The sequence below is a fragment of the Pipistrellus kuhlii genome, unplaced genomic scaffold, assembly GCF_014108245.1.
Source record: "Pipistrellus kuhlii isolate mPipKuh1 unplaced genomic scaffold, mPipKuh1.p scaffold_m20_p_3, whole genome shotgun sequence".
NCBI lineage: Eukaryota > Metazoa > Chordata > Mammalia > Chiroptera > Vespertilionidae > Pipistrellus > Pipistrellus kuhlii.
This window is the reverse complement of record NW_023425529.1, coordinates 25,627,599-25,654,860: the sequence shown is the minus strand read 5'-3', so window position 1 is coordinate 25,654,860 and position 27,262 is coordinate 25,627,599. Positions and strand designations below refer to the sequence as shown.

The following is a 27,262-nucleotide window of genomic DNA, read 5'->3' as shown; positions in this document are numbered from 1 at the left end:
ATGGGGGCAATAAGAGATCAACCTAAGGACTTGTATGCATGCATATAAGCATAACAAATGTATGTAAAACTCTGGGGAGGAGGGCATGTATGGGGGGAATTGATAAGATATGTACACATATAATACGTACCTTAATAAAAAAATGAAAGAAAAGAAAAAAAAATTGAAACATATTCAAGATCAAAGCAACTTTTTAAAAAAATAAATAAAACAGAATTCACAAAGGGAAAGCAATTACACTGAGATGGAATTTTTGGACTTGAACACAATGTGTTCCCCTGGACTGGAACCCGGATTCTTTGTCCACCGGAGTTGAAGAATGAATCCACAGATAGAGGGAGGAAAAGCAAAGGTGGATATTTATTGAAGAGCAAGAACAGACTCCCACAGAATGGACTCCCACGTGAGGAAGGGGAAAGGTCCCACTGAGTTCCTTTTCCCTATGGCTTATAAAGGCTGCAGATCCTGGTGCCTTGATATCCCCGCTGATTGGTTACTATTCACTGAGACTGGTTACTATAGGAACTCCCCCCTCCTTTCTTATTGTTTTCCTATTCCCTTTGGGCTTTCTTCTTCTTCTTCTGGATGAAGAGCTTCCTTCCCTTTATTTTATAAATAAAGATCTTTTGCTGTTCCCAGCTCCCTCATTCTATGGAAATGTACCTGTTGCAGCTTTTCAGCCTCCCTATTCTATTGAAATATACCTTCTGCTGATCTGCATCTCTGTGCTTCTTCCATGGTCCCCTTGACTTCTAAAAAATTTCATAAAACCTGTCTTTCACCCCTAAAAATTCCTGTTTTGGGCCATGAAGATAAATAAGTTCTCTTCTATAGAATATAGGAGGTGATAAAGGAAGAGAACCTAAAGTAGCAACTAAATGTAGGGAATAAGTAGTGAAGGAGTCTCTGTATGGGACTGAGGAAAAGTGAACTACTACAAGTGTTGCAGAAGACCAAAGAAAACCAAGGACCCTTCAAAGAAGAGGAGGGACACTGTTTAGTACACTGGTGGACTCAGGGAACAACCTTCCAAATCTGAGTGGGGCTTTTCTTTATATCTCCCTGTGGTCTTTGTCCCGCAAATATGGATTATGCTTCTGCTCCTTTTTGCAGGCCTTGCAAGAAGGCCCCCAGATGTTGGGGATCCCCAGGCCTCATCTGATGGTCTGGCTTGGCACCAGCATTAATAACCCTCCCTCTGGGGGCAGTGCACTGTGGTCTCTGTAACCGTTTCTGCAAGACCAGTATCTGGGAAGGAGGTAGTGACTTAATTTTAAGTTATTAAGAATGTACACTGTCTGAAACTGGCTTGGCTCAATGGATAGAGCGTCCGCTTGGGGACTGAAGGGACCCGGGTTTGATTCCGGTCAAGGGCATGTACCTTGGTTGCAGGAATATCCCCAGTAGGGGGTGTGCAAGAGGCAGCTGATCGATGACTCTCTCTCATCGATGTTTCTAACTATCTCTCTCCCTTTCTCTCTGTACAAAATCAATAAAATATATTTTTTTAAAAAAAGAATGTACACTGGAGCTGCTGGCATGGATTCAGATCACTATCCCCCAAATATCAGGGTTACATTGGAATTAGCCCTTTTTCGCCTTCTCAGAAAGAAGAGTTTGATGTGTTAAAACAAAGGAAATAAACTTTCAAAAAGGAAGACAATTAAGTGTGTCAAAGTGGTAGAGAAAAGCCAGGCAGGATTAAGACTAAAAGAGGCTGCAACATTTGGCAATTAAGAACTGTCTGGTGCATTATTCTTCCAAGAGTGCTCTGTTCTCTGTCCCACTGTGACAGTGGCAATTTAGGCTCTCACCATCTCTCACTTGTTTTGCATCCCTATTTCCATCTCATCCATACCAATCTGTCTTCCACATTGCCTACAGAGAGATTTTTTTAGAGTAGGGATCTGGTCATGGAATCTCATGCATGCTTAGGAAACCTGGGAAAAAGCCTCACATTGTTTAGCTTGAAATAAATCCTTATCACAAACCAGTGTCTAGCAATCCTTCCAACTCACTGTATCTTCATTTATTTATTCCACATGAAGCTACTTAGAGTTTTTCAAGCTTGGTAAGCCTTATCAGCTTCTGAGTTTCTTCTGCACATGATGTTCTTAGTGCTTGGGAGACTTTTTGAGCCTCATTCTTCCTCAACTTCAGCTGATGATGAAAAATTCTGTATCTTGGCTGTGGTGCAGTATATGTTTGTCAAAACTCATAGAACTGTAAACTTTGAAAGTTAAATTTTGCTGTATATAAACTATACCTAAATAAATCTCCTTAAAAAAGATATCTGGATAATCTCCAAATAATTGGTAAATAAACCAATTTTAAGTAAACAGTGAGTCAAAGAGGAAATTTCAGAAAAAATTAGAAAATATAAAGTCAATAAAGATCATTTTTAAGCTAAATAAAACGGACGATTCTCAAGCGATACTGATCAATAAAACACAGGAGACAATGCAAACTATCAAGATTAAGAATGAAAGAGGGGATATCAATAAAAATCCTATAAGACATCAAGATACTAAGGAAATAATTTGAACAGCTCCGTGTCAAGACATTTAAAACTTAATTATTCCTTTCAAAGAATAGATTATCTACACTAACACAAGAAGAAAGAGAAAAGAGAAAATTTGTGTACCACTATATCTTGTCAAGAAATTAAGTTCTTGCAGATACCGGTTTGGCTCAGTGGATAGAGCATTGGCCTGCGGATTGAAAGGTCCCAGGTTCAATTCTGGTCAAGGGCATGTACCTTGGTTGTGGGCAAATCCCCAGTAGGGAGTGTGCAAGAGGCAGCTGATCGATGTCTCTCTTTCATAGATGTTTCTAACTCTCTATCCCTCTCTCTTCCTCTCTGTAAAAAATCAATAATATATATTAAAAAAAGAAATTAAGTTCTTAAATAAAAGCCATTTATAAGGAAAATTCCAAATACACATTTGAGAAAAATAATAATCTTATCATTCTTCCCCCCAGAAAACAGAGGAGGGAAATATTTCCAAATTCGTTTTATGAGGCCAACAAAATCCTAATATCAATACTGAATGAAGACATTGCCAAAAAAATAAACAAAAAATCTTCTCAAAGCCCCCTGCAAACTTCAATCTCTATCTCATACCATACACAAAATTAAATCCAAAGTGGAACCTACACCCAAACATAAAAACTGTGCCCACATTTTATATTTCTAGAAGATGTAGGAAAAAATTGCCTTAAGATTGTGCTATTGTCTAAATGTTTGTGTCCCCCCCTCAAAAAAAAATTCATATGTTGAAATCCTAACCTCCAAAGGTGATGGTATTAGTAGGTGGGACTTTTAGGAAGTGATTAGGTCATGAAGGTGGGGTCTTTATGAGTAGGGTTAATTACCTTATGAAAAGAGACTCTAGAGTAGGGGTGTCGAACTCAATCAGAGAAGGGGCCAAAATCTAAAATCCAGCCTAAATCGCGGGCCGAATGGTTTACTGAACAGTCATAAACTGTCATTGTGATGGAAACGCAGCGGAGTGCAGTGATGACAGCGCGGTGCGGGCCACATTGCAAGGCCTGGCAGGACGGATTTGGCCCGCGGGCCTTGTGTTTGACACAGGTGCTCTAGAGGGACACCTAAACACTCTGCGATGTGAGGACACACACACACACATACACACACACACACACACACACGAAGTCTGTGACCCAGGAGAGAGCCCCTGCTTGACCATGATGGCACCATGATCTTAAACTTCAAGCCTCTAGAACTGTGGTGATGGGAGAAGCCAAACTTTTCTCCTGCCCTGGCCTCTGCTCAAGGCTACAAAGTTTTAATTATAGAAGATAAATAAATCCCAACAAAAATGGTGGCAGCCATGGCGATAGAGAGAGCAGGAGGCTTGGGTTTCCCTGGCGATGGAGGAAGCCAAACTTTCTGCCCACCCTGGCCTGCCCTGGTCTCTGCACAAGGCTACAAAGTTTCAATTATAGATAAATAAATCCCAGATACCAGGGCCTCTGCTTGGGTCACCAATGGGCGTGGCCAGACTGCAAACCACCACAGGTCCCTGGCCAAGGCCATCCCATGGCCCCAGGGAACCCTGATCTGGGACACCCTTCAGGGCAAACCATCTGGCCCCCACATGTGCACTAGGCCTCTATCCTATCTAATAAAAGAGTAATATGCAAATTGACCATCACTCCAACACAAGATGGATGTCCCATGTGGACACAAGATGGCCACCACAAGATGGCCAGCAAGGGAGGGCAGTTGGGAGGGACCAGGCCTGCAAGGAAGGGCAGTTGGGGGCAATCAACCCTGCAAGGGAAAGCAGTTAAGGGTGACCAGGCCGGCAAAGGAGGCAAGTTGGGGACAACTGGGCCTACAGGGGTGGTCAGTTAGGGGTGACCAGGCCTACAGAGAAAGGTGGCCAGGGGCAATAAGGCTGGCAGGGAAGCAGTTAGGGGGTGATCAGGCTGGCAGGCAGAAGCAGTTAGGGGCAATCAGTAAGACAGGCAGTTGGGAGCTAACAGTCCTGGATTGTGGGATGTCCGACTCCCCATTTAGGCCTGATCCTACTGGGTCTAAATGGACAGTCGGACAACCCTCAAGGGGTCCCAGATTGGAGAGGGTGCAGGTTGGGCTGAGGGACATGAATTTCGTGCACTAGACCTCTAGTTGTATATATTTCAATAACAAGCAACTCAAAACAAAATGGGTAAAAGTTTGAACAGACACTTCATGAAAGAAGTGCATTCATTTTCTTTTGTGCCATAATATATCACTAAATGCCTTATAAAATACCCATTTATTATATCACATTTCTGAAGGTCAGAAGTCCAGGTAGGCTCAACTAGGTACTTTGGTTAGTGTCTTTCAAGAAGCTTGTTTGACTGGGTTCTTATTGGGAGTCTCTGGAGAAATAATGCACTTCCAAGCTCATTCAGTTTTTTGTCACAATTCAATTCCTCATGGTTGTAAGAATGAAGTCCCCATTTTTTGTTGACTATTGACTGGGGATGGTGCTCAGCTTCTTAGGGCCATTCTCAAGTCTTTATTCTGTGGCCCTTTTCATATGAACAATAGAGACCCTTCCTCATATCAAATCCATCTTATTCGTTAGCTATGTCTGACTTTCTCTTCTACTACCAGTCTCAGAAAATGCCCTGGCCTGGTATCTCTGTTGGTGAGAGTATCATCTGGATTTGCCAAGATTATGGGTTCAATACTCAGTAAGGACTCATACAAGAATCAACAAATGAGTCCATAAATAAGTAAAACAACAAATTGATGTCACTCTCAAAAATCATTCAATCAAAAAATACAATAAAACCATAAATCAATAAAAATTATATATGTAAAAGAAAATGTTCTGCTTTAAAAGGTGATTAAATTAAGCTGCATGGATAGTCTGCCTATTTAAAATCAACTGATTTGTAACCCTACTTACACTGAGAAAAACTTATTTTTCTATTTAACATAATGTAATCATGGGAATAACATTGGGAGGAAAGGTCATGAGAGTCATCTTAGAATTATGCCTAGCACAAGAAGATATGTGAATAACCAATAAACCCGTAAAAATCTATGCTCAAAATCCTTAGTCATAAGAGAGATGTAAATTAAAACTTCAATCACCCAATAGAGGGATTGAAATTAAAAAAATTAAAATTTCCAATATTAAATATTAATAAGACCCTGGAGCAACTGGAGCTCTCATATTTTTCTGGAAGGAAGTAAAAATGTTTCAATCACTATGGAGAACTTTTTGACAATTTCTGTGAAGTTTATGTATAGTTGCCATATAACCCATCAAATCCATTGCTTGGCATTTACCCAAGAGAAATGAAAACTACATTTACAAAACTTCCATTGAAGCTGTATGTAGGTAAGCACAGGAGACTTGGTTAGAAAGTCTGTAAGGAGGACATTCTGAAAAGGGAAGTGGGCTGAAGGTGGTCCACCCTGTTTATCAAAATTCCAACTTAGGGGAGTTTTGCCGAAGGTGGTCACTCCTAATTGTTCCTTGATCTTTCCAAACAAGTCTGTGCATGTGTAGACCCTTGGATGTTCACCGGAATCCTTATGATTAATCTTTAGGTGTCCATGCTTAAAGGACATTGCAGACACATGTGTACCCCCCAAGATTATTACCCTACTGATTGAATCTAAAAGATAAACTTTATCTCAAACTGCTGTTACAATAAAAGCCTGATGTGGCAGGCAATCGAAGCTGTCTGGTTCCTTTAGCCAGTTAGTCCCTTAGCCCTCTCTTTCATAGCAATCCTGTGTCAGAGTAATCATTCATCCATTGCTCAGTATCTGTTGGTCAGCTCTGGCAGCTGTATTTATCAATGTCAAAAACTTGAAATAATTCAAATATGTAGAAATATAAGTAAACAAATTGTGGTATATTCATATAATGAAATTCTCAGTGATAAAAGTGAATAAATTACTGATACATGTAACAACATGGATGAATCTCAAAAATATCACGCTTAATCAAAGAAGCCAGACCACAAAAGAATATCCTACATTTTTGACTCTGTAATCAATTTTCAGAGATGGTATTTTAAAGAAATTATCTGATACAAAAAAATTTACAAAAATAATTTATCAGATAATTATATATGGTAGTGAAAATTTGGCATTTCTTTGCCTAAGAAGAGGAAGATGGGTTTAAAATGTTGGGATAGCCACATAATGGAATACTATGCAGCCATTTAAATGATTTTCTATAAAGTTTTAAAAATACTATTGGGAAATGATTTTTTTAATTTTATTTTTTAAAGGAGGAATATTTTTTAAAATTTAAATACATTTTTATTGATTTTAGAAAGTAAGGGAGAGGAGAGAGAAATAGAAACATCAGTAATGAGAGAGAATCATTGATCAGTTGCCTCCTGCACACACTCCACTGGGGATGGATCCAACAACCTGGGCATGTGCCCTGAGCAGGAATGGAACCGTGACCTCCTGATTGGTAGATGGACACCTAACTACTGAGCCATGCCGGCGGAAAATAATTGTTTTCAAAGATACTATGATGAGATAAATTGTTTTATGATTGCCAACAATATAAAACATACAAAGAAAAAAAAATAACCATAACATAAATGCTAGCATTTACTGAATGGCAGATACGTTTTCAGCACTTTAAAGGAATTATATTATTTACTCTCACATCAAACCCATAAAGCATTTTAAAAAATTATACCATTGAACAGTTAAGGAAACTGATATACAGAGTCTCTGAGATAACAAGTGGGATAACAGGATCTGATAACAGGCAAGCTTCTGCATCCATGATTTTAAGCACTGTACTCTATGGCTTGTTTTTTTTTTTGTTAAAACAGAACCATGTTTTCAGTAGTTTTATAACTTTGGGGGCTCATTGGCCTCCCTTATACTTTTCAATATCTTCCAAAGTTCTACAATAAGCATTTATCATTCTAAATAATCTTAATAATGATATATATTTTTAAAATCAACTGCCTCTTGCACACCCCCTACTGGGGATGTGCCCGCAACCAAGGTACATGCTCCTGACCAGAATCGAACCTGGGACTTTTCAGTCCACAGGCAGACGCTCTATCCACTGAGCCAAACCGGTTTTGGCAACAAATGGTTTTGATTTATCTCATATCATTATCGTTTTCCTCTTCAAAAAAACACAAAAACTATTGCTGCTACTTGATGTCCACTTCTAAGATGGCATGTAAATTCTATTCTACCTACAGAATAGTAGGTAAAAATAAATAAATAAATAAATAAATAAATAAATAAATAAATAACTCAGAGCCTGTATCTGGGGATTATTTGCAGCTCCCTAGTTCCGGGACCCCAATCTTTGAAGGGCTCTCTTTTCTCCCTGTGCGCCTGTGTCTCCCCAAACAGCTCTGGGGATGCAGTTAGTTGCAAAGCTTTTAAAGGCCGCAGGGCCTGAGCCTTGAGGACCCTTCCTGGTGTGGCCCCACGAACGCCCTGCAGACCTCTAGCGGCCACGGGTTCCGGTCTCAGTCGCTGACCAAAGCCAGGCACCCATCTGGGAACGCGGCATCCTTCCAGAGTGAGGAGCCCATGAGGAAATCCCTGGGGGCTTGCAGGGTGGGAATGGGCCTCTGCCCGCAGTCAGGGAGGCCGGGAGGCCGCCGGGGTTTGGGGTTCAGGTCCGGGAGATCCAGCTCCGGGTGGCCTGACCTTGGAGCGGCGCTCCTTGGGTTAGGGGGTCGCGCGGGGAGCCATAGAGGCAGCAGCCCGCCTGCCTGGCCGTCATTGACCAGATTTAGGACAGTTGCTTGAAAACAGTGCTTCCTTCCAGCCCACTGAGCCCTGGTCCCTGAGAAAATGAGGAGTGTTACTTGCAGAAGGTGGTCTAGGGGAAAATGTGATTTACACACGTCATCTTCCGAAGGTTACATGATCTCCCTCACTCCGGCGGGGAGCACGGGTTAGGGGGAACTGTGTGTGCAGCCGTGGGAGCCCAAGTCTCACTTGGGGCGCTGGGAGGAGGGTAGCGCGGCCCGTGGTCCTCAGGGGGCACCGAGGTTTCCAAGTGCCGGGGCCATCCTTTCCCCGGAGCCTGCCTGGCTCCTGCAAAACCTTCGCACGCACTCAATACACCCCGGCAGTCGGTTGTCCTGCCTGGAAGGAGCCCTTCATTACCCTGGTCTGCTCAGGGGGGCAACATGGTGAACCCCCCAAATCTGCCTCCTTGTGTGATTCATGGAAAGGGCGCGCAAACAGAGCCCGGAGGGGAGAAAAATGCAAGGGAATGCCTTGCGCACTTGGAGGCAGGCGTAAAAACCAGACTCCGGTGGATCGTTGCATCACACGGTGCCAGTTTCGGTGTCGGAGGAAGCCTGGGGGACGCGTATTCCTTGTGTTTTGGGGGGAAAAAATCTGGGCACAGCGCGCCCCAAGTCAGCGGCTCCCGGGCTCCGCGGGCCGAGCGGGGGTGGGGAGGGTCTCCAGTCGCAGGCGCTGCGCTGCGCTCGGGGCTGCTGCCCAGTTTCCTGCCTCCGAGCGGCTGCGTCCGCCCCGGCCCAGAACAGTCTGTGCAATTCAGAAACCCGATAGGAGGCAGCAGCTGATCTCCCACCACCCTAAAAATACTCCGCCGCGGCGCCCTGCGGGCTTCGGAGAGGGGAGGAAAACCCTGCCTTCGGAGTAAGTGAGCCCACGTTTTTAACACGAATTTCATTCTAACATGGTAAGCCGTCGGGTTGGAGCTCCTCTTTCGCCAACCCAAAGGCGCCCGCGCACCCTCCAGCGCTCTGCCTCCCCGGCGGCTATTTCTAGGCTCAGGGAGCGGGCCGGCCGGGAGGAGAGGGCGTGGGGATCAGGTTTCCAGCGGTTCTTGCAAAACCACCGGCTCCTTCTTAACCCACCGGAGGGATAGTGTAAGGAGTTAATATTATTATTAATTATTATTTATTATTATTATTATTATTCTCTCTCTCTCTTATAGACCATTTCTGTGGTTTTCACGAAGTAGCTCGCTATCTGCTTCATTTCTGTTATTCTTTGTTTTTAGGAGTTCTGCTTTCCGGTTTGAAATTTATCCCTAAAGACAGGGTAGGAAGCCGGTGTGTGGAAGGGAGCGAGCGCCAGTGCGCCAGTGGCAAGCGAATACCCAAGGTATTTATTTGTTGCTTTATTTGTTTAGTTTGGGATATGAAAAAAAAATCCATTGGCGTGTCTGTGTAAGGAATCTTATCTGCGGAGCAGTGCCAACATTTGCTTTAGTTTGGGATAGAACTTCAGTGCGTGCGTTCAGTTCAGGCAGTGAATCAGAAGTTGGTGGTCATTTTTTTTTTTTTTTTGTGGTGATTTTCCCACTCAGATCTGTCATTTATAGACAGATAGGTAGATAGATATATAAACAGACAGACATATTTGAGCTCATGTTTTATGAACCATCGTCTGAATAACTTCAAGACGGTATTACATTTGTGTTCATAACTAGTTGATCCGATCCTGAAAATGCCCTAGATAAGGATGAAGTCCTAAGCCAATTATTTAAAATGTTACGTTCCTTTCTCATAACATAATTTAATTAATCTCTGAATAACTAAAGAGTGAGTTATTGTGTAAATAAGAATGAAAGCTTTAATATTGCTTTTAGTGTGTTTTCTTTAGGTGTTTCCAGCATGTCAAATTCTCAGATTGCTACTACATTAGAACTGACATTCTCTGTTGGATGAAGAAGAGTAGTACTAGTTTTCCCTTACTTTGTTATGCGTGTCAACTAAATCCAAAATTTTTAACTACTGAGGGTGGTTCTTCATAGAATGCAAATCAAAGAATAAGAATACTGAGAGTAGAATTCTTGATATGAAATCATGTTTGGTCATCTAGGAGTACTTTATTTTTTCTCTGCAGACCATGCTTATAATAACATTTCACTTCAGATGTTTGTCTTTAAAGTTCATTTAGTCAAGTTCTCTAACTCTATCAGCTGTCCTAAATAATTACTTGAACATTTTTCCCTGGGTTTATGCTGATGAGGAGGGAAATGTCATGTCTTCTTATCTGCTCTCTCTTCCCTCTCCCTACTCCTTGATGCTGGGTCTCTCAGTGCTTAGCTGAACCAGACAGATCCAGAAGGGGCGGGGCTGAAAGATGTCAGGGGTCAGAATTGAGCCATCAAGAGCAGTGATTTGTACCCTTCTCAAACCCTTTCTAACTTAACCTGGGTTCTGCTGGGAAACCTTGAATGATATTTGGAGATCTAAGAATTAGTTGAAAATCCTGGTTGAATAAAAACTCTTACGCTAAACACAATGATTTTCAATGTCTCTACCATAAGTTTATTCCTTCCTTCTTTATGTCCCTGTTGAGTTATAATAGGGTCTGGCAATTAGAATGTGCCACCTGCACATTCAAAAGGAGAGGATGGAAGAGGAGGCAGGTGAAAAGGCAAAAGGAGAGATGTGATGAGAGATAGTGAACAGGTTGGGAGCAAGGAGGAATCTGAGGTTAGAGATTATGGTAGAAGGAAGAAAGCATTCTAAAGCCTTTGCTTTATCAATCTGAAGTATGCACCTTCATGTGATAATGTTATTGTATATTTACACCATAACCTTTACGTAATACCAAGAACTATTGGGATGGATGTAGCTTTCAGTCTAAGACCACAGGGATACCTATGGTCTAGCACAGGATCAGCTTCTGTAAGTGTTTTTACAGCTAATTACTTAATAGCCTAGTCTCCCAGATAGCAGGTACAAGACTGAAAATGTTCTTTGACTTTTTCAGGTTGTTGTACTTCTCTGATAATTTCTTTCCATAGTCACACACTTTTATCCAAAAGTTACTTAACTGGTTGGTTTTCGGACTGATTAAATACTACGCAGGTTATCCTTAGAGCTAATGAAGTATGTTTTGCAAGTTCAGATTATATCTTTAGCATCTGACTCAGTGGTAATGATTAAATGTCAAGGTTTATAAATGTGACCAATTGGAATATTATCATTTTGGATAAAATTATAAAACCAGCTGAAATAAATAAAACAGTTTATACATGTCTTTCAATTTAGAGTGTTCTTAAAGTTTTCATTTATGATGTCTATTAAAAATTCATTACTAGCTACTATTACTTTTAAAAATATATATATTTTATTGATTTTTTACAGAGAGGAAGGGAGAGAGATAGAGAGCGATAAACGTCAATGAGAGAGAAACATCGACCAGTTGCCTCTTGCACACCCCCTACTGGGGATGTGCCCGCAACCAAGGTACATGCCCTTGACCGGAATAGAACCCGGGACCCTTCAGTCCGCAGACTGACGCTCTACCACTGAGCCAAACTGGTTTCAGCTACTTTTACTTTTTATTTTCTGTTTTCTCATCTTTATCAGAAATACACCTAATATATCAATAATTTTAAATCATAATTTCTGTTTTCCTGTTATTTTAAAGATCTTGTTATTTTTAATTCTTTTATTCAGCTTAGAATCTTATCATTGATAAAGATTTGCCATGTATATAACCTTATCTTGAATTTTTTAAGTATGAGTTTTTAAAGATATAAAAAGTCTCAACTAGAGAACATATCAATGATTAATCAAAACAAAAAAATAATATGTGAAAGGAACTCCAAATAAGCTTTACTAGATTGTAAATACATAGGCTTTCTAACTAGTTGTTCTATTTATATAATGTTGTATAAAACTTTTGCTTGAAATTTGGTTTCTCCAATAATTTACCTACTGTGGCCAATCTTTTCTATGTAACAATTTTTTTTTCCAGGGAAAAATATTATTTGTGACCATTGATTAAAAAAAAAAAATCAACGAATGGGGAGAGAAAAATAGTATTATTGTAGTTATTCAAGCCATAGCCAGCCTTTACTAATTAATCTAGTAGCTCAGAATCCAGGCTTACATAAACGTGGAAAAGAAACAAAGTCCAGTGAGGCTAAAATCTTACATAGTTTAATAGGAATAGGTGAGTTATTTTCTTAAAAAAAAGAAGATTGGAGGCCGTGTGACACAACTGGACAAACATAGTTTATAGTCGTACACCTGGGTGTGGATGCCAGCTACTCTACTGGTTAGCAAGATACTCAGCCAGTCTGAACCTCAGTATCCTCCTCTGTGAATTGTGAATAACTCTACTAACTTCGCATGGTTTTTCGCGGATTTAAGATAACACATTTTTAAGGCTATAATTTTATTGTGGAAAATTTAATAATAAGAGGCTCTCCTTGTTTATCTTCATTTTAGAGTAAAACAAAAAGTAAGAAATGAGCCTTTCATTCTGTGGCAACAACATTTCTTCATATAATATCGACAGTGGTGTTTTACAAAACACCTGCTTTGTGGATGCCCTCAACCTAGTTCCTCATGTCTTCCTGTTGTTTATCACTTTCCCAATCTTGTTTATTGGTAAGTAATCTGTTCCCTATTACATCACCTAATGTTTATGAAAAGGTCTTATTAATGGCTGAGATTTAGTATAATGTTGACTAATTTCTCCAAGATGAGAAGTGATATATAACTCCGTAAGAAAACAACGACAACAACAACAACAACAAAAACACAAGCAAGTATTTTGTGTTCAGTTATTTATTTATTTATTTATTTATTTATTTATTTATTTATACCTACTATTCTGTAGGTAGAATAGAATTTACATGCCATCTTAGAAATGGACATCAAGTAGCAGCAATAGTTTTTGTGTTTTTCTTGAAGAGGAAAAAGATAATGATATGAGATAAATCAAAACCATTTGTTGCCAAAACCGGTTTGGCTCAGTGGATAGAGCGTCTGCCTGCAGATTGAAAGGTCCCAGGTTCGATTCCGGTCAGGCGCATGTACCTTGGTTTCGGGCACATCCCCAGTAGGGGGTGTGCAAGAGGCAGCTGATCAATGATTCTCTCTAATCGATGTTTTTAACTCTCTATTCCTCTCTCTTCCTCTCTGTAAAAAATCAATGAAATATATTTTAAAAAACAACATTAGTTGAGTCTTACTTTGTGTTAGGTAAAGAGAATGGAAAATGACTAAAACACAGTATTTGCCTAGAATATTCACTGGAATAATCCAGTGAAACAGATGTGCCAAACTTAAGATAAAGGATTACAATAGTCCCCTTTATTTATGGTTTCATTTTCTGTGATTTTAGTTACCTGTGGTCAACTGCACCCAGAAAATACTAAACGGAAAATTCCAGAAATAAATGATTTACAATTTTTAAATTGATGTTGTTCTAAGTAACATGATGAAATCTTATGTCGTCCCATTCTGTCCCACCAGGGATGTGGTTCATCCTTTTGTCCAGTGTGTCCATATGATGTCCATGCTTCTCAGCCATCGGTTACTTAGCCACCTCAGTGACTATCACACCATCACAGTGCTTGTGTTCAAGTAATTATTTAATGATGACCCCAAAGTGCAAGAGTAGTAAGAAAGTTCAAATATGTCAAAGAGAAGTCATAAAATGCTTATTTTTAAGTGGAAAGGTGAATAGAGAGCAATTAAATATTTTGAGAGAGAGAAAAAAGAACACATTCACTTAACTTTTATTACAATGTACTGTTAAAATTGATTTTATTATTAGCCATTTTTGTTAATCTGGTGGGTTTTTTTCTTGCTTTTTTAAAAAAATATTTTATTGATTTTTTACAGAGAGGAAGGGAGAGGGATAGTTAGAAACATCAGTGAGAGAGAAACCTCAAACAGCTGCCTCCTGCACACATACTGGGGATGTGCCCGCAACCAAGGTACATGCCCTTGACCCTAATCGAACCTGGGACCTTTCAGTCCGAAGGCCAACGCTCTATCCACTGAGCCAAACCGGTTTCAGCTGGTATTTTTCCAAATTTATAAATTAAACTTTATCATAGGTATGTGTAGGAAAATACAGTACATATATGATTTGGTACTATCCTCAGTTTCATGCATCTACTGGGAGTTTTGGAAGGTATCTCTCAAGGATAAGGGAGAACTGCTATATACGACATTGTAAGTCCAATTATAGATATAGGAACAAATTTTCCAGGGAATTAACCTGCTAGAACAATTAACTCTTCTTGGGGCTGGAAGGGAAGTTCTGTTATACTAAAGCATATCATGTCATGCAAATGCCAACATACTCTTGACACATAGTTTTTCATGTTAAATCAATATATTGGGACTAAAGTGGCCATTTACAGAATACTAGTCATTTATGTGGTATTATTTGTAGGACAATTATGAGTGGCATGTGGTCCAAATTAAAACATCTTTTTTTTAAAAGTGCAATTCTATAATTAATAATTCTTTTTGACATCCAATCTTTAGAGTAAGTATTATGACATTCCTATTCCTATCTGCATTTCTAGCATCAAACACAAAGTTATTTAAATCAAGTGGAACTGGAGTGAACATTGTCAATGAGAAAAATGCAGACTATCTCTAATATTGGCTACTTGAGCTAGCTAGTGAGAGAACATAAATAAATCTCAAAGTAGTATCAAGTATAAGGAAAACTATAGTGCTGCAAAAAGACACAGGGCTTGCCTGTAAGACTTTATGGCATAAATTCTAGTAAAACATGTTAACTGTAACTAATAATCTAATAGTAATTTCATTTGGGAACAAATAAGACATGAATCCATTTTCTTTTTAAAGAATGCTTCAAGGGATCCCATTTGTTCATAAAGAAATTTCTTCCTGCAATATTTTAGGCACAAAATTCATTTTTAAACTTATTTTATTAAATATATTGGTGTGACATTGATGAGTAAGATTATATAGGTTTCAAATGTACATTTCTATGCTAAATAATCTGTATGTATTCTGTGCCCATCATCTAAAGTGAAGTCATTTTCTATCATCTTATATCTGATCCCCTTTGACCTCCTTCCCTCTAGTAACCACTATTTTCTGAGTCTATGAATTTTTGTTTGTTTTTTTCTTGTTTGTTCATTTGTTGCTTTCAGTTTTATCCCACATATGAGTGAAATCATATGGTTATTAACTTATTTCACTTAGCATGGTATTCTCAAAGTCCATCCATGTTGTCACAAATGACAGTATTTCATATTTCCTTATGGCTGAGTATTACATTGTATATATGTGCCATACATTTTTATCCTATCATCTATCAATAGACACTTCGATTGATAACTATTCAAAATTGTTTCCAATTTAAAAACATTTATTTGCAAAGACATATATGCACCCTTGTGTTCATTGCAGCTTTTTTCATGGTGGCCAATACATTCATTATTGACCCATGTGGAACTTCTCTGCATTCAAAAAATCAGAAAAAAAAGGTGACAGAATGAGACAACATGGAGTTTTTCCTAGTATACCACATATGAATTGGCATTACTCTAATTGTTTGAGGGAAAACATCAAAATTTACTAAAATGTAATGAAATTTTTCTTCAATGGTGAGCTAAGGGTGAAACTATATTGTTCTTTTTAAAAATATATTTTTATTGATTTCAGAGAGGAAAGGAGAGGGAGAGAGAGATAGAAACATCAATGATGAGAAAGAATCATGGAATGGCTGCCTACTGTATGCTCCTAACTGGGAATCCAGCCCACAACTGAACTATGACCTCTTGGTTCACACAGGGCGATGCTCAACCACTGAGCCATGCTAGACCGACCATTGATTCTGCTTAAAGCTCCACAATGAACAAGACTTTAGCTTTCTTTGAGAAAATATCTCTACCACTGTTGAATATCGATAGTTCTGGCTCAGTCACAGGTTTTCATTTTTCTCACATGATATGCATATGATTAAGAGTTGACTCAACTAACAAGTTCTATATTTCATCACCACATATGACCTTTTTTGTTAATCTCCCATAGATTCTATGTTTTGAGAGATTTTAGACAACAAATTTATTTTATTAATATTATCATTAATTTTTTTCCTTTTGAATCAGAAAATGTCAGAAAGAGCTCTGATTAGCATGAAATAATTATGCTGTCACTCAGAGGTGGTGGTCCTGAACAATGCTGTAAGTGTTAACCCATTAACCTAGGTAGTCTTGTAAAAATAATTTTGAAATTATTTTTTAACATAATGAAAATAGATCAGGATTTTCCCTGTTTCTCTAGAAAGCACTAGGTTTCATGAACTTCCCAAAGCATATCACAATGTTAATTATTTCCATGATTATAATGGATCCTTTTACTTACCTCTTTACTTTTTTCTTTTTTTCAGGATGGGGCAGTCAAAGCTCGAAAGTACAAATTCATCACAACACATGGCTCCACTTCCCTGGACATAACCTGAGATGGATTCTGACGTTTGCTCTCCTATTTGTGCATGTTTGTGAAATAGCAGAAGGCATAGTTTCAGATTCGTAAGTGACTTGACTTAGTTAATGTGATTACACTATGCGTACAAGAGAGTGTTTGATAAGGGTAGTAGCTAAGAGCATGTCATCTTAGGCCTAACTTTTCAGTTATAACTTAGGAACAACAGCTGCCATCCAGTATCTATGATGATCAAGCATGTTGACCATATTTTTTGTATTGCTACTTAATTTCTTTGATAATACAAGTACAGATCTCTGTGGCTTGTATGCATCAACGTATTTTCTGTTTCTCTGTTCCTGACAGAAAGTTCTGTCCTTTAAAACACTTATTTCGCTATTTGTAGTTATATGACATATAGCTCTATATGACATATAGTACTATTTATTTACATATAAATGTATAACCAGTTCTCAGATGTTTCCATTTATCTTGTAAAGAAGCAAATATAGATGAGACAGGCATTAAAGGAGTCCAAAAACCTGTTAGGATATAGCTACAAATCCAGGCACAGCACAAAATTATTTTAAATTCAGGGTTTGTCATAAAACCCTGACTTTTTAAGGAATTTTGTCATTCTTATAAAGGAAGAAGTTTGTATCAGGCAGTTAGAATATAATGAATTCTATTTATAAACTTGAACATCATGTAGGGAAGATATTTTTATCACATAGTAACAGAAAATATACTTAGATAATAGAAAAGTTTTGATTATGACATTATGCTTTCATGAAGAATTGATATGCAAGGGCCTTTAAAGATTTTAAAAAGAAAGCTTCAAAAAACATTCATTTTCCTCTTATCTAGTAAAACTTCCCTTGACATCTGTTTATGTTTTGCTGTTGTAATTAACAAGGAATGAAACTTCTAAACTTCTGACACAGAGCCAACTATTTTGTAATGTCATATGAGAGTTCTTTACATATATGTGCACATCGTGGTTTCTGATAAAAAGAAAAATCAGAGGCTCTACGATATGCCGTGTCTCCAAGCATTTAGAAGCTTAATTGGCTGTTGTTATCTTAATGATAATTGTTTAAAACACTCTGGCATGTTTGTACTATATTGCATTAGCACAGCCAATTCTAGTGTTCATTTGTAGACTGACATGACATATTTTTATGTGTATCTATAAAGTGGAAGATTGGTTAGTCCAATATTTCCTAAAATCCTGACATCACACAGGCAAGGATGACTTCTTCTTTCCAGCCTCATGGTTGATGTCAGAGACTTAGAAGAGAGCCTGAACTAGTAATGATGAGGATATATGCTAATGGCAGGGCCTTGTTTTATAGTGGTAGTGGCACAAGAGATCCATGCTAAAAACAAGCAGAGGTAACCTTTGATCTTGCCCTATCTTCCCATTCTTCAGCTATAGCTGTCTTCCCTTTATCCTTTATATACAAGCCTCTCCAAAGCCATCTGCCAGTTACTTTTGAACCCATAGACTTAGTTTGTTTACTCTTGCCTTGTCCTATAATGAAAACTGCTTCCACAAGAATCCCAATGAACATTAATAACATCTTAATGTATACTCTTTTCTCCTTAACATAGTTATTATATCTGATGCAGCTAATCATTCCTTCCTTCTTTATTTTATTAAACAAAATATTTATGACCTATGTTTTATTTAAAATATCATGTATGCTCATTATAATTAGCAAAACAATGCAAAGACCTTCCTAATTGAATAACTGATTTTTATAGTAATACAGATATTAAAGCTATTGATTTTTCTTTTGAAATATCCTTATGTTGCGATGATATTTGTAATGTGTTTTATTTTTTATTTCTATGTAAATAATTTATGATTCCAGTATAGATACTCTCCTAGGTCTAGGAATCATTTTTAGTTTGCTATTTAGTCTAACTTGATAGGTTTATTATAAGAGCATGCAATTTATTAAATGATTACTTCTGAGGACTTACTAATACTTTCATAATAGTAAAATACTTGATACATATTCTTTATAGGAGATGGAAAATTTATTGAGTTTACTGATTGGATTATTAAAGTCCTGTTACCTTTATTGTTTTTATATTATTTAATCCATTATATGCTAAAAATGTGTATTAAAATCTTCACTATTATTATGTTTTCCTTTGGGACTTTTAAAAATAATTTTCTCTTTCTTTGAAATTATTCTTTTGTCCCCCATGATGTGCACTTTTTAAATTTTCTTCCTAACTTTCTGACTAAAGATTTTCTGCTCTGAGATGCATACACTACCACAGAAAACTGAGATCTGTGAATCACACTCTAAAAATAATAGAGCTTAAGGGAAAGATTAAGGTTGTGGAAACCGCTTGCTAACCAGATAGCTTTGTAAGTAGAGCACTAACAATATGATAATAATCCTAATTAAAAACTTGTATGGTTAAAAGACACAAATAAATGGTACAGTACATGTAAAACCTTACAGTAGCTACTGCTGTCTTTATTCATCCTTTATTATTGCTTCCCTTAATAATGTTTTATCATTCTTTTTTAAACTTCTTTAATTGACTATTTGCTTCATTATAATTATTTATTACTGAATGTTTCCGAGTATAGTTTTTACAACATTTTGTATGCTTTCATAGCTAGTATGATTATTTTAAAATATCCTAAATATTAAGTGATTTGTGAAATTCTTTCTTTTGATCAATAATTAAAGAGTATTAGAAGTATTTCCTAATTTCTGATGAAGTATTTATTTCCTACTTTTTCTCTTTGAACACTTTCAACTACTTCAAAAGTGGTGGGTTGCTCTGAAGCCAGTTTTTATGCTATCACACTTTCATTAATATGTCTATACTAATGATTCCAAATTCCTCACTGCTCATGTTACAAATCTCTACATACACTTGCCTATTGGACAACTTGCTTTGCATGTTTATTGGTCTACACACTCCTGCTGAAACTTATTGGGTTCCTCTCTCCAGTTTGTTCATCTTCTTAAAATCTTATTTGTTTACACCACCATCCACTTCGGCACCGTGGGAATTATTCTCTACATCTCCTTCACCCTCAGCCTCATTCTGTAACACTATTATAGTCCTGTCCATTTTAACGTTAATATTTTACAAATGTATTATTTCCTCCATGTTTCTGCTGCCAAATCTTAAGTCAGGGCTTCTTCATCCCTCACCTGGCCTATACCAATACTTTGCCAACTGCTTTCTTTCCTTCCAAGTCTTTCCCCTCACCTCAAACCTGAACACTACCTCTCAACTCCATTATTCCCATTACTAACAGATTGATCTGTCTAAAACTTAAATCTGACTGTACCACTTACCTATTAAAATATTTCAGTCTTTTGCAAGATTAGATTCTAGCTCCTTATGTAGCATGCAAAGCCCTTTATCCTATCTCATTATTTAAATGTTGATGCTTCTTCATGCTTCTATGTATTTGCACATTTCTGTCCCCTAATTTTAAAGTGCTGTTCTACCGCTTTCCTGACAAGTGGATTCCTTTCTGTATTTCAGTTTCTATTGCCAACCATAGCTCTTCTGAAGTGACTTTTCAAAATGTTTCTCTTTCCCTCACTCTCAAACAAGCTATTTTCTTTTCTATACTGCTTGTGTACTAAAATATTTATGTATTTGAGAAAATATAAGTGTTTCATTGTGTGGCATTGCTATTGCAAAAGGAGTCGAGGGCTGTCTGCCATGCAAATCTGTCCTGTCGTGTTTCTGATCCACCCAAAGGTCTCTGTTGTCTCCGGAACAAAGCCTCCTCTCCTTGCAATCATACTGAATTGTCTGCAGTACTCTAGATCTTATCTAGACCCTCTGCCTGGAATTTTCCTCCTCTCTCTTCCTCTGGGTACTAATTTCTTATTCGTAAAGTTTCCATTCAGAAGTCTATTTTGTTTTTACAAAGCTTCCTCCGTCATAGATGCTAGCTCTGTGTGTGCTCACAGTCCCTTCACCTGAGTTGTAACTTCCTATATACTATTATTATCCTCCTTAAACTCTAAATTGTGTGACCACAGACACTGTAACTTGTCTTGTGTCCTCTTGCATCCCAGAATCCAATACAGTGTCTGGACCAGCTGACATGTATGTATTCAATGAGTTAATGAAAAAGGAGAAATCTCTGCAAAGGTTAGAAAAACTATCAAAAAATAAACATACTTTTCACATACATTAGAGTTTATTTTATTGGATTGTTTTTACTTGCTGTAGGTGTTAAAATATTTCAGCAGGTCTTCCCTTTAGCTTTGGAGCAGTTATATCTATATATATAGTTTACATTTTAAGGTCTTGTTTAGCTGTGTTTATTCATGTTAAGGTAGATCCTTTCAATAGGTTTATGTCCCCTCAATATAATCTTCCTTATATGTTCTCTTGGCAACTACTCCTGTATTCTGTATTTTAAGTCTCTGATTGCTAAAAGAGAGTGTTAATGAGGAAATTGGGATCAAAATAAGAGGCTATCTGGAGCCATCAGCTGTAGACACTGACACTGTCCCGCTCTCCACAGACGGCTGGCGTCGCGCCACCTCCACCTCTTCATGCCAGCAGTGATGGGATTTGTTGCCACTACAACATCAATAGTGTATTATCATAACATTGAGACATCAAATTTTCCTAAATTACTTTTAGGTAAGTATGACCAAGTGTCCGCCTTCTCCCCGAAATTACTATTTGTTTTCCCTTTTTCTCATAGAAACTGCTATCAGCGTGGGTTGGGATTGGGAAGAATTAGACATGGGAAAACTACAATGTTGCATTCTTCTGTAGTCTCCCAATAAAGGTGGAAGGGAAGATATTATAAATTGAATTGCTTTAGGCTGTGAAAACATCCTATCCCCAAGGCTTCTGTTCTCCACTGAACACCCCTCATGAGGGGTTAGTGAGAGGCAGGAGGAAAACGGAGGAGATGTGCTGGGCTTCTGGCTTGCAGAAGCTGTATTCTAAGAATCGCAGCTCTTGTGAGGAGCTCTGGCACTGTATGGTCCCATACATCTGGTCATCTCATCTGGTTCCATATGTTTCTGCCTTTGGCTTGGAGCCCTGAGGCATTTTCAGAAGGTTCAAGCCTTTCATTGATACTGTGGGAGTGCCACACTTCCTAGAATTGCTGCCAAGGAACTGGGGGGCTCTGTGTGGCAGAGTATCCTTCATAGCATGCTGAAAACGATGCTGTCATGCCTGGCCAGTGTGACTCAACAGTAGAGCCTTGACCTATGAATCAGGAGGTCACAGTTTGATTCCTGGCCAGGGCAATGGGTCAGGGCAATGTCCACTGTGGGGCGCGTTGTGGGCTCCATCTCCATGGTGGGACGCGCAGGAGGAAGCACAGCCCCTCGTCATGCCTAACATCATCTTTTCGGCTTCTCTTGCCTCCCAGTCCTGTAAAAATCAGAGGCTGTCTAAAATGTTCTCTACTTTTTCCTTAGACTGAAATGACATGTCATCCCAATTAGTTATATACAATATTCTGACCCATCTTAGCATTCCTGGTTGTGCACTTTCATAAACAGAACTAAGAGGAAGATATAGAGCGTGGATCATGGGTGGGTTTCAGGGACCTGAGAATCTCCTAAAATTATAGACAGAGTTGTATGTGTTTGGGTGTGAATGAACACTTACAGTTTTATAAGGTTCATAAATTTCATTTGATTATATATAAGAAACATAACATTGACTGATAGAGAAATTAAGGAAAGTAATAATGAAACCACACATTTTGAGTGGGGGTAAGGGGAACAGATCAAACAAAGGACCTATATGTATGCATATAAGCCTAACCAATGGACACAGACAACAGGAGGGTAAGGACATGGGGGGGAGTATAAGAGAGGGTAATGGGAGAATAAGGACACATATGTAACACTTTAATCAATAAAGAAATTAAAAAATAAACCATACTTTTTTTTTTTTTTACATTGAAGGAAATGTGATCTGAATTTGACTGTAATTCTTATGTAGATACCAGGCATAATTTGATCATAGTTCAGGAAGAGGTAAAAAATAGTCTAACTTTCTCCTTAGTTTAGGAAAGTAATATTTGGACCTATAAAGATCACACTTATTTTAAGATCACAAACGTAGTAATTTTGACCCAACATTTTATTATTATCATTATCAAACATACAGAGTTGAAAGAATTATGCAAATACTCATATATCAACTTTTTATATTTTTCAATTTATATATTTTTTTCTATTTTATCAAATATCTACATCTTTCTGTGTCCCTCTTCAATGATCAGTACATCTTACTTTTGGTGTATTTAAAGTAAGTTGCAAAAAATAAAGTTGCAGACATTAATATGCATCATCCCCTGATGATTTCAGCATGCATATCGTTAACTAAAATTTAAACACTTCTTTACAGTTATCTTTGTGAGATAAAATTTACATACTGAAGTACAAAAATCTTTATTTGCTAAATGTATACATGCCTGTGTAAGCCTATAATTACATAGAACATTGCCATCATCAGTAAAAGTTCTCCGGTGCCCCTTCCATTCAATCCTTATTTTCATTTCCACAAAAGCAACACCTACTCTGATTTTCTCCCCACCATAGATTAGTTTTGACTGCTCTAGAACTTCATATAAATTGAATCATATAGCTTAAACTCTTGTGTAAGACTTCTTCCTCTCAGCATGATTTTTTGAGGCTCATTCATATTGTGGTATCAATTACAATAGTATTTTGTTCTTGTAACTGTGGGTAATCCACTGTATAAATATACCTGAGTTTTTCATACTCTTGTTGATATATACCTGGACTGTTTCCTGTTTTGGCTATCATGGGGCAGGGGGGAGGAAAGCAGCTATAAACATTCATGTGCAAGCCTTTATTTTATTTTATTTATTTCTCTTTGTTTTATTTCTCTTGGACATATACCTATGAGTGAAATCGCTAGGGCATAGGGTAGTAGGAAAATGTTTATATTTGTAAGAAGCCACAAGATCTTTTCCCAAAGTGGCTTATTTTACAATCGCACTAATAATGTGTGGGAATTCCAGTTGTTCACTTGCTCCCCATCATTGGATGATCTTAATTTTGTAATTTAGCCATGCTGGTGGACATTTACTAATAACACATTGTGGGTTTAATTTGCATTTCCCTAAGGTCTAGTGATGTTGAGCACTTTTTGATGAGTTTACTGGCCATTTGTTATTTTTGTAAAGTGGCTTTTTATATCTTTTGTTGAATTTTTATTTAGTTGTATTTTTATTGTTGAGTTGTAGGAGTACTTTGTATATACTAGATACTAGTATATCATCAAATACATGTTTTGAGAATATTTTCCTCCTAGTCTATGGCATGACACTCATTTACTTAATAAAGTATAATGATCAGAAAATTTTAAGTTTTTACATATTTTATTTTTTTCATCACCATTTATCCTATCTATGCCCTCTTCCAATAAAATTTTTAATTTTGATGTACTATAATTCATCATTATTTCATGTATAGTTATTGTTTTCTGTGTCTTAATAAATCTTTGCCTTTTCAGCATGTTTCCCTCATAATCTCCTGTGACAACAGATTTCTAGGAATGTCTCTAATTCCATCTTATATTTGATGCAAAATTCTGGTCTGTAGTTGTGATGGTGTAGATCCTTATCCTTCAGACATGACTACTTGCAGCCTGGGTTTGCTCTGTAGGATTGTTATTCTCTGTGCTCTGGTTGTGTGGAGTGTTTTAAGCCATTTTGGGTAAGAAGGGTCACTACTTGAATGCTGATTTGTAAAGCAGCAAACCTATGACATAGCTACATGGACTCCATAATAATTCCAGGGTAGCACTATTGACATATCCTTGGGAGTTGCAAAGCACTTATCTAATGGTTAGGTTACACAAATAACTTGTGAATCATTCATATAATCAAGGCTTCTTAAAAAAACAAGACCAAAAGATTAAGTACATTTTTAAGTCTACAGAATTACACAAGCTCTGAAGTGTTTAGGCCAGTGGTCAGCAAACTCATTAGTCAACAGAGCTGCAGTTTGCCGCCCCCTGGAGGCTATCCTTACCTATATGTCTCCTTATGCCTGTGCATCTGTCGTATATAATCCAAAAAGGAAGCACTAACATTTAAAAATCATTACCCTACATTACACTAAAGCATACATGTTTTACATGTGTTTTTTCAACAAATAAAATGATCTGGAAATAGAATATTTAAAATCGTCTTTGTTATTAAAGAGCATTATATTTACATTGAAATTTCAGGGAAGCTTTGAAAAGTATCAGTGAAATATTGAATCTGTTTCTTCTTCCTTTTCTCAGCCCTATTCCTGTATTGGGTAATGGCCTTTATTACAAAAACCATAAAATTGGTCAAGCACTTGGATTCTGGTTTGGGAGTATCAAATCTGCGTTTCTGCATCACAGGCATAATGGTCATCTTGAATGGACTCCTGATGGCGGTGGAGATCAATGTCATTCGGGTCAGAGTAGGTATCTAATGGCTTTTTGTTCAGTTCTTAGAATTCAGGACCCTAATGTTAAAGATCAAAATCAGCTAGAAATCATTTGTGTTTAAGAGGATGAAGAAATGTATGTATATAAATATAAAGTTGAACTAATCATTAAGTTTTAGACCATTAATGTTTCAGAAATCTCAATTTGACCCTTGGACCTATTTAGTAACTCAAAAATATTGATTGGATGCCTATTATGTGCTAAACACTATGATTAGTTCATATTACAGTATAGAGGAAATTGTTTTTCTTAGAAGTTTCATCATCCATGATTGATTTGAAGCAAGCCTATGTTAATCAAACTACTGTATTATCAGAAATTTCAAGCTGAAAAAATTATCTAATCCAGCTTATTCATTTCACTGATGCAAAAAAGTCCTATAGGGATAACTTTTGCTATATTTCCAAGTAACATGGTCAAGACTCATATCTGGTCTGTGATTACAAATCTATGGTACTTTCCAGAACCTAATGCTTCCAGTTATATTGTGACATACTAGTGACTGATTTTTCAATATTTATTTTCTACCAGTGCACTTTGAATTTGCATGGAATGGCAAGACACATGTTGTAATAATATTAGTCAGCCCACAAATTAACAGAATGACAATAATGGTGTTGATCACCTATTTAAAAAAATATAAACAATGTAAAAACCTTCATTTAGTTGACTTTCTCGCAGGATAACATGAATGATTAAATTTTAGTACTATAATAACTATCTTTTATAGGGTTAATTGGTTTTTTAGAAGTGACTTCAAGTGGATTAAATGTAAAACTCTGGAATTCAATTGGTTAGTTGAGTCACAACCAAAGGAGAATATTTTTTTTTTAAATATTTCAGAAATGGATGGACAAAAGTATGCAAATATAAATTTTGGCCTCTTGAAATGAAAATGTAGAAAAGGTTAAAATTGTATTTTTAATGAATGGAAAATGAATTGGGTTGTTACTTTGTGGAATGTTTCTTGCTACAGAGATATGTATTCTTCATGAATCCTCAGAAAGTAAAACCTCCTGAAGACCTCCAGGATCTGGGTGTGAGATTTCTTCAACCATTTGTAAATTTACTGTCTAAAGCAACATACTGGTGGATGAACACACTTATCATATCTGCTCATAAAAAGCCTATTGATCTGAAGGCAATTGGAAAATTACCAATAGCAATGAGGGCGGTAACAAATTATGTTTGCCTGAAGGATGCATATGAAGAACAAAAGGTAACAGCATCTGTTTTTCAAGATAACTGTGGAGAATAGACCTATTAAATACAAAGGCACTAAGCATAAATAATATCTATGATTAAGGAAGAATAGATTTGCTCTGTCTTCCCCAGTAGATTTGAGTCATGTTAATTGGGCTGCTGAGGATCAACTAGAAATCCAGGGGGGGAAGCGGGGGGGGGGGGGCAAAAATAAGTTTACAGTGTAAGTTTGCAAAACACAGAGTTTACTCTTATATTACTATTTTTTAATTGTTGTTTTATTTTCCATACAAACAACTGTAAACCTACTTTTTCCCCACCTGTTGTGTCAGCTACCCAGTCAATATATGAGCAGAGGTAGAGAGAGCTTTCTTTTCTCTTGGACCAAGTGGAAGGTCAAAATTAAGTTCAATGATAATGTATGTCTAATCGTTGTTACCATATAATCTTAATAATTCATGGACTTTTGTTGTCTTTTATCAAGTATCTTGTCAATAATTTTATTATTTAAAGAGAAAATAGATTATATCCATTAATAACTTACCTTTAAAAAATGAAAATCCTTTATTAACTAAAATTTGGATGCTGAATTTCAAACTTGGGGAAATAAATCAGAATAAGGAGTACATCTATTTATTCCATGTACCAAGCTATATATCAGCCAAAATTGGTTTATTCTGGTACTTTCTTTGCATATTTATAATTGCTTTAAAAATATAAATGTAGGAATCTTTGGATACTTTCAATTTGTTTTCAAACAAATTTTCAATTTGTTTCTCAGATTCAGAGCCTATAACATTTTAATAAGCATTTACTGTGTGCCAGAAAGTAATTTCACATTAGTTATTTTAATTGATCTTTATATAATAAATGTATCTTA

At 37.2% G+C, this 27,262-nt stretch overlaps 1 protein-coding gene across 4 annotated transcripts in view; it reads left to right on the top strand.

Moving 5' to 3' along the window:
- Nucleotides 1-8,826: 8,826 nt before the first annotated feature.
- The window catches only part of ABCC9 (ATP binding cassette subfamily C member 9), a 109,026-nt gene continuing 90,590 nt past the window's right edge, over nt 8,827-27,262 (top strand). For 2 of the 4 annotated variants that reach the window (XM_045587830.1, XM_036457006.2), the window contains exons 1-7: nt 8,827-9,148; nt 9,516-9,619; nt 12,709-12,870; nt 16,649-16,790; nt 21,215-21,336; nt 24,985-25,151; nt 26,156-26,398. In XM_045587830.1, the coding sequence (XP_045443786.1) occupies nt 12,729-12,870; nt 16,649-16,790; nt 21,215-21,336; nt 24,985-25,151; nt 26,156-26,398 (816 nt within the window). In that variant the 5' untranslated portion in view covers nt 8,827-9,148; nt 9,516-9,619; nt 12,709-12,728. Of the gene's footprint in view, nt 9,149-9,224; nt 9,382-9,515; nt 9,620-12,708; nt 12,871-16,648; nt 16,791-21,214; nt 21,337-24,984; nt 25,152-26,155; nt 26,399-27,262 lie in introns of those variants that run through there. The other 2 variants (XM_045587831.1, XM_045587829.1) reach the window with 2 other exon arrangements.